The sequence below is a fragment of the Anopheles darlingi genome, chromosome 3 (assembly GCF_943734745.1).
Source record: "Anopheles darlingi chromosome 3, idAnoDarlMG_H_01, whole genome shotgun sequence".
NCBI classification, from domain to species: domain Eukaryota; kingdom Metazoa; phylum Arthropoda; class Insecta; order Diptera; family Culicidae; genus Anopheles; species Anopheles darlingi.
The window spans coordinates 3550001-3557500 of record NC_064875.1 but is presented as its reverse complement, the minus strand read 5'-3'; the positions used below and the strand labels follow the sequence as shown (position 1 = coordinate 3557500).

At 42.8% G+C, this 7500-nt stretch overlaps 2 protein-coding genes across 13 annotated transcripts in view; one reads left to right on the top strand and one right to left on the bottom strand.

Annotated features, from left to right (window-relative positions):
- Positions 1 to 5615, top strand: part of LOC125957902 (receptor expression-enhancing protein 1) — a 16915-nt gene extending 11300 nt beyond the window's left edge. Inside the window, exons 5-8 of one of the 2 annotated variants that reach the window (XM_049690926.1) lie at positions 1264 to 1496; positions 1570 to 1687; positions 1893 to 3335; positions 4097 to 5615. In XM_049690926.1, coding sequence (XP_049546883.1) covers positions 1264 to 1496; positions 1570 to 1687; positions 1893 to 3305 — 1764 coding nt within the window. In that variant the 3' untranslated portion in view covers positions 3306 to 3335; positions 4097 to 5615. The remainder of the gene's footprint in view (positions 1 to 1263; positions 1497 to 1569; positions 1688 to 1892; positions 3336 to 4096) is intronic. The other variant, XM_049690927.1, reaches the window with a different exon arrangement.
- Positions 5616 to 5900: 285 nt separating this feature from the next.
- The window catches only part of LOC125953327 (disco-interacting protein 2), a 105582-nt gene continuing 103982 nt past the window's right edge, over positions 5901 to 7500 (bottom strand). For all 11 annotated transcript variants that reach the window (XM_049682819.1, XM_049682820.1, XM_049682821.1 and 8 more), the window contains one exon: positions 5901 to 7500. This exon is cut by the window's right edge and continues 1183 nt beyond it. The gene's annotated coding sequence lies outside the window, so the exon portion shown is untranslated.

Genomic DNA, 7500 nt, shown 5'->3' with positions numbered 1-7500 from the left:
TGGCACTGTTACGTCGATGGGCCATGACGCGTTCTTTCTCTTCTTCGCAGCACGTGGCTCAAGAACCGCTTCAGTATATAGCGCTTGCAAACCATGTTAGCAATTTGCAGCAACAGCAGCAGCAGCAGCCGCAGCACCAACAACAACTGTCAGTACCACGAATGCTGGTTGCACGCGAAGAATCTGATTAGTACACCAAATATAAGCAGCAGACAGATTAGGATTCACTTTAGAGTATCTTGAACAAATAGAAAAAGATTGGTTTTTTTAACCATGTCCAAAATGCTCAAACAAATTGTGTTCAAAAGCATAAATCTCAAAAATCTTTATTCTTACGTATTCAGTACTTTTATGCACAATCATGTATCTACGACGATTAGCAATGTCGAAACAGCACATCAGTGTGACACGGACAAAATCTATTTAAATCAAGAGGTTAGAATACATATAAACGAAGGAACAAAAGCAGGAGTGAATGTTAGGATTTCGAAAGTAATTGGCGTGTAGGCAGGAGTACGTTGAATAGCAAGCATAAGTTGATTTTATAAGCAGTAGAAGAGTTTTGTTAGGCATGAGTCACCACGGATATCATTTAGACCTTTTTTTCAGGGCGGTCGCTCGGCCAATCACAATCAAAGGACGCTCTAGGACTGATGTTTGTGAAAATGATTAACTATCGTAGAAAAAAAAACATTGAAGAAATAAATCTCAAAAATGCTTTCCGACTTGTACATATCAGGCACGCTTACGCTGCATATTAATCACAAACAAACGCAGACTCACGCGTACTAGATGCTTTGTCCAACAAGTCGATGTGTTTCACCTTCGCTGTAGCCTTCTGTTGAGCCAATCGAAGTAGGTAAGTTACGCTTCACTAAACCGCAATTAGTGGCCTACTTGGTGCGCCGCTTAAGACGCCGAACAATCGAGCTATCTTCTATAGCTTCGAGCTATAGTTACGCCGCCAACTTCGTTTGTTAAATTTGTTCTTCCGATTCTGTTGGTATGTATGTTGGCTGTTTTGGTTTCTTGTCGTTTTCTTATTACCTTTTGTTTTGTAAATTATATTGTTTGACTAAATTGTAATCACCATCATCACACTGTACCTCAACGCACTCCCATTATCACCAATAAATATATAGATTGTTAACAATATTGCTAGCAGAGAAGTCATGCTAAATAAATGAAAAAGCTGAATAGGCCACACAAATACATCTCTACGCGAAGTGACCTCTTATCTTATCCTATCTACTCCGTTAATAGGGTGGTGGTGGACTGGTTCAAACGCTACGCAAGAGCTACAGCTTGAGCGATCTTTCGGAACCGGATACCCAGCGAACACAGGATGAAGTTGACGAGATTGTCCCCCGGTCACAGCGTGTATTGCGCTCGAAGAGCTCCCGCTCTTCGTCCGGCAACCGGCAGATGGATATGTACTTCCCAGAAGTGGAAATCGCCGGAACACCTTACCAAGGTGCCGCGGCTCCGCCATACAAGTTAGTACATACATCGATCCTCTGTTGCTCCCATTTCGTAGTCAATGGTGCTGAAATGTTTGTCCCATTGCAGCTACATTCGATCGTCGGATGATATCAGCTCGGGATACTCGAGTGCTGAACCAGGACTCAGCCGAACAGCTTCGATGAGTAACACCGCCCGGCCACGGCTGAAATCGAAAACACGGGAGGTAAGTATAGCAGCTGTTTAGAAGTGCAGGAGTTTCTTTCAAGCTCTCGATCTACACAGTGAAGATTATTGCGAAATTCTCGATCTGCGATCTTACTACTAGGGCGATGTCACAAAATGGAGTGCTTCATTAGTTTCTTCATCGACTATTTGGTTTTTTTTCTTCGGGTTTTTCTTACTTTGTTTTGCTATTTCATTTTGCCAAGGATGATTACGAGATTGACGATGGTAGGTTTGACTACTATGACCGTGAGGGCAACAATAGTTATGCATTCGGTGGTGGCCCTCCGCGAGCCAGTGTCTACGAATTACCGGTAAATGGTTCACTGCCAGCCATTACGCAGGCTGGGGAAACGTTTATCGCTCAGCAACGAATCTCTGCTGGGGCCGCGCCCATTTACTCCAATGCTTCCCAGTCCCAGTTTGAACCATCGCTAGCTAATGTTCCGCTCGAAGAGCGTGAAAAGTATCGGAAATTCCTTCAGTGGATGGAGCAACAAAAGCGCCAGGAGATGACCGATCGCGTTGAGCAGGTTCCCAAGGAGCATGCCGAGCCAAAAGCGACAGAAGTAGTTGATGTTCCAACAAATGCCGTAGAAAGGGAGGAGAATCCAACACTGTTGCAAGTGACCGACAACGAACTGGGTGAATCTATTAAAACGGGTGAAGTGATCACGGAACGGTCGCAAACGGTGTACGACGAATTCCAGGACACCATTTCTCTCTCGTCAAACGACGAAGATGAGTTTCAGGAGGTAGAATTGATCGAGCAAGAGGTGCCATCGGCAGAAGTGACAGAGAACAAAGTTCCTACGGAAAATAACGTTGAAGTCCAGGAATCTACTGCGGATGATAGTGTCGCTTCGGAGCTGCCTCGTTCAGACGCTCTATCGAAACCTGTTGGAGACATAGACGTTGTGCCGACTGTTGTGCACCAGGAAGCTTCAGTTATCATCTCAGAACCAACCACAACGGATGAAAACCTACCAGAGAGCGCAGATGCTCCAGAAACAGCTGCAACAGATGAGAAACCAGTTTCCGATGCGGATAAGCGCATGGAAGAGGTACCATCGAGTATCTCCACTTCGGAAACAAAGAGCTCGTTGTCAGAGTTATTAGCTCCAGTACAAGAACCTCCAACGTTGCTGGAATGTCCAGCGACCAATTTGGCTTCATCGACATCGTCTTTGGCTCTCTCAGAGTGCAGTGGAAGTAGTGGTCCTATTGCGCAACCCCGAAAGCATGCCTCCTTTGGCAAACAACGTATGGCACCTCCGGTACCTCCTCCTCCCGTGCCGCCACAACCGGCCCCGGAAATGTTGGTGATCCGTGAGCGATCGGCTGTCACGAAAACAACCTTAGCAACTCCCCCGGTTGCTCCTAGTAGATGCCAATCGGCCGAAAGAAAACCAACGAATGTCGTGGCAGATTCCTCGTCCTCCTCTCCTTCGGTGTCTCCATCCGATAAGACCAAATCGAAGAAGTTCATGAGCTCATTGACGGGAATGTTTAAGGGACACGGTAGCGATGGTATTGGCGGTAGCAATCGTGCTAGAGACGCTTCTCCGCTTCCATCGTCCACTACGGCCGGCGGACATCCGAGAGAAACGCAAATCTAAACCGATCGACTGATCGCTGGCATGTGGAAGGTTAGGCTACGTGTGGCTTCTATCTTTTGTTTCCTGAGTTTCCTTTATGTTCACGTATTTGTGTGCATCTGTTTCGTTCATTTGAGTTTCGATTTTTGTGTGTTTCCGGTTATGAATTTATGTTTGATATTTTAATCATCGAATCGAGAGTCCACATTGCTCCATGTGTTCGTCACTAATAGAATGGCAGTTTGTAGTGGATTAGTGCGGCCGAGAATTATAAAATGTACTAACGTCGCCACGTAGCATGACACGCAATCCAAGTGCTCATGCTAGGCTGATGAGTTTATGCGCAGCTGGAATCCATCTCAATGCACCCGCATTGCTCGAAGAGAAGTAGGCTCTGTTAAATACACATTTGTCATTGTGATCTTACTATTTCGAGCCTTCTCTTTAGCTATATGGCTTTTCCATTTCTCATGGACGCTTTGCGAGGATCGAGGAAGTTTCTCTGCGATTCCTGTTACATACGGCATTCATTAATTTACATTTAATCTTCGAGACATCGATCGCTTTGAATCCACGGTCACAATCACAAGTGCATATTGCTTCTCATCTAAATTCCATGTTCATTTGTGTGCATTTTCATAATGCATTCTACGTAATGTAATTTTTGCGATTTGAAATAGCATGTTGGATGCTGCGACAGTTTCATTTGTGCTGATACAAACCGTCGTGATCATGAGCTAGTATTAAAAAAAATGTACTTCGTGCAAATAGCGGCCACCAATCACTTACCGGAACTTTTTCTTACTTTCCAGGAAAAGATGTCGGCCAGCTGCACAACTCTACCGCGCACCAAGAAACCAGAAAAGGTCCCAAAGACGCGCTCGAAGACGGAAAAACCATCGATTTAGGTACCACGCACACCACGGCCACACGTTTCGGTGATACCTTCAACCAAATGAGTTTAGGAAGAACCACACCCCTTCCCTATCCCAGCTGGTTGTGGTGGTCTAGTGTGTTGCCTCTTTTTATGCTAATTTGTAAAACCTTTTGCAACGACATTGGCAAAACAGGGCTTCAATCAGAATGAGCGTGAGCGTTTACTGTGAACGGGATGGATGCAGGAAAAGACTTAGTGTTTTCTTCACCTATAACCAGAACGCGCTTTCGCTAAAAGAAAGAAGAATGTTATCACGACTATGTAGTGTCCACCACCTTCCCACTTGACTATCTTTCCCGTTGCAGTATGTATCCACGAGCATAAAGCATTTATAAACAAAACCAAGTGATTGAGCTCAGCAGTGGGAGGTGAAGGTTCGTGCAGGAAATAGGATGCCAAATGAAAAGCAGAAGAGTAAGAAAGTGTAATCGTGTGTGTGAATCGATAGATGGATAGATAGGTGTTCTTTGGATGAAACGGACTCAGTCGATGCATGATGCTGTAAAGATAAGAAAAGTGTTACGATCTAACAACTCCTAGCTTATTGGTAATTTATTTGGATTTCACTTTCGTCATGAGTTTTTTTTTCGTTAATCGGACGACTGAAGGCCACTGAAGAAAGATTTCAAACTTCAATGATCTCTGTTATGTTTGAGTGTGGATCGAATGCCTGTTCTTTATTATTTTTTGCTTGGCAGAAACACGCTTTCGTTCCACATCACATCACATATCTGCACCACCATTTTTATGTGTTATTTTTCTTCACTTCATTTACATCGACAGTAGGAGAAATCATTATTCTTGAAACATTAAAGCTATTTGAATGTCGTGCGAACCATGGTCAGTAATACGTTAGAATGCGGGATACCTGGGGATGCAACGTAGACGAATCCGATAATTACAGGAAGTGTGCTTCAAAACGAAGAGTGTAGTTAGTCTAATGGAAGGTTAGGAGAACCGAAACGATAGGTAACGAGGAGTATCGCCGTATCTGCTCCAGAGCTCTATATTGGTTAGAACGAAAACAGAATTATGAATCTCCCTTCAATCGTGAAAGACTTTTACGCAAGTTAGGTTATCAATGTCCCGAACATGAATGCAATATGGACAAAAATGATGAGTTGCTGATGTAACGATGAGTTCAGCGATGAAGAGTATGTGATGCAAAGTGTGGGAATCGATTCGAGAGCAAACATATTATTCAATCACGAATAAACTATAATGTTGTAGTAGTTCCATGGTTTAATATATCCTTCCACGTTCCCATACTCCTCCTTTCCTAATAGAACGTACATCTGACTAGTTTCCCGTTGTCCTTCTTTTGCGCTCCGGCGAATCAGGCCGTCGCTGCTCAATACGAGGCCAATAAAGGATAATGCGAATGCTCTACTGCATTCGAGTATGCTTACTTTCGAATTCCATTCATTTGTTGGTATGATTATTCGAAAGAACTTCGACGGTGCACTTGAATTGACTAAGAAAGAACTTATTTGGTTGTACTTGTAGTTACACCCAAATTCACAACATGCCAATTAATCTTCTCGAGACTTCATTTACACTGTTTTCTCAATCTCCTTCAAATTCAGATTGGGTTTTCATAGGCTGTAAAAGACAAAATTTTAAGGTTAAACATGTTAAATTTTCAAAGCAGATAAGAAACAGCCGTTATATTGGTTTGAAATACATTTATTTTATGTTTCCGCTTTGCTAATTACTCACACCATTAAACGTTCCGGTGACTGACTGTGTATTACCATTCCCCTAACCCAACCGGTGGCGTAAGTGTTTCGCTTTTTGCCCAATTTGTTCGTCAACTATCTTAGAACAATTCATGTTCGTTATGCAAACGTTCACTCTCCGCTAATGTCTCTTCTAGTTGCCCAAAATTCTTTTATTATTGTTTATACTATAAACTACTGACGAGCGCTAGAGAGAAGAGCGAGAGAGAGAGAGAGAGAGAAAGAGAGTGATTGATACAAAGTTATGTTGGATTAGGGTAAATTGAATACACCAATTCTCCCATTGTGCCTCTCCAATTGTGGTATCCTTATCGACTAATGTATGTTGCCGGATAAAAACGCACAGAAGTACAGTATTGTAGCAGTTTGAACATAAACACAAAATTGGAAAAGAATTTAATCAAATAAATGGTGGGAGGATGTGGTTGGTAAACAATACCAACGGAATGTGAATTGCTGCTAAACAATTTACCTAAAGAGAGGAGTAGAAAAGAGGTTCATCTTTCAAGAGGTACTGTAAAAGCAGTGAACAAAAAAATAATAATAGAGAAGCATAATAATACATTCACCATAAGTTTATTTTTACATTTTAAACCAGACTTGCGCGGAAGTAGTAATAACACGTGTAATTTGGAAAATCGTACATCGCACAAACCGCGTGCTTGAATTTCCTAGAACCGGAGACGCACTATCTGTGAAAAGGTGTATGGAACCATTTTGCAAACGTAGAAATACTGTTTGACAGCAAATAGAGCTCGCGGCGCATCTCTAGCCAGTCATTATAGAGGAACTGAGGTTCCTGCTTTCCTGTAAATTATCCATAAACCTCTCATCATTGTCTCTCTTTTTTCTCTCTCTCTACTTCTCCCATTTTTTCGCCTTCCTTTTGGGCAACCAACATTAACCCTAGATACTTAGAGGGACGACAGTAAGTAGAAGAAAACGAAAGGATACGGCCACCATCGCACGCACGGGCCGCACGTGCATTTGTGCGGGCATGTTGTCAGTTTGTTTCTCTTGGCGCCTCTTTATGTCTTTAAGATATATTTATATATGTATATGTTTTTCCATTATTAATTCGCAATTACGTTTAATCATCACAAACGAAGAAATAATCTGTATTTACTACTAAACTAGTGAACCACCCTTTCATCGCCGTTGCAAGAGCCCCGCAAGTTGATGTTAGAGCGTCGGGGTCGGGGCGCTTAAACGGGACCGTAGGAGGGTTAGTCATGTAGAGTGCTTAGTATCGAACACGGGAACAGAACATTAACCGATTTCCCATCCTTCCTAATTGTGCCTACGGAACTAGTAAGTATACGTTAGTCGATTCAGACGCAGAGAGGGGCGGCGTTGAGACAGAGAAAGAGAAGGATAGAGTTGTGTGAGCGATAGACTACGTAATCATTGTTTTGCAAACTTGTTCACCTAAATTCTGCAATCTGCTTAAGAAACGTATTACTAAATATTATTTCTCCAAGAGATAGCTCTTGTACGTCGTGCCTTGTCTACTGTTGTGTCGTATATGGTGCCTGTCCTA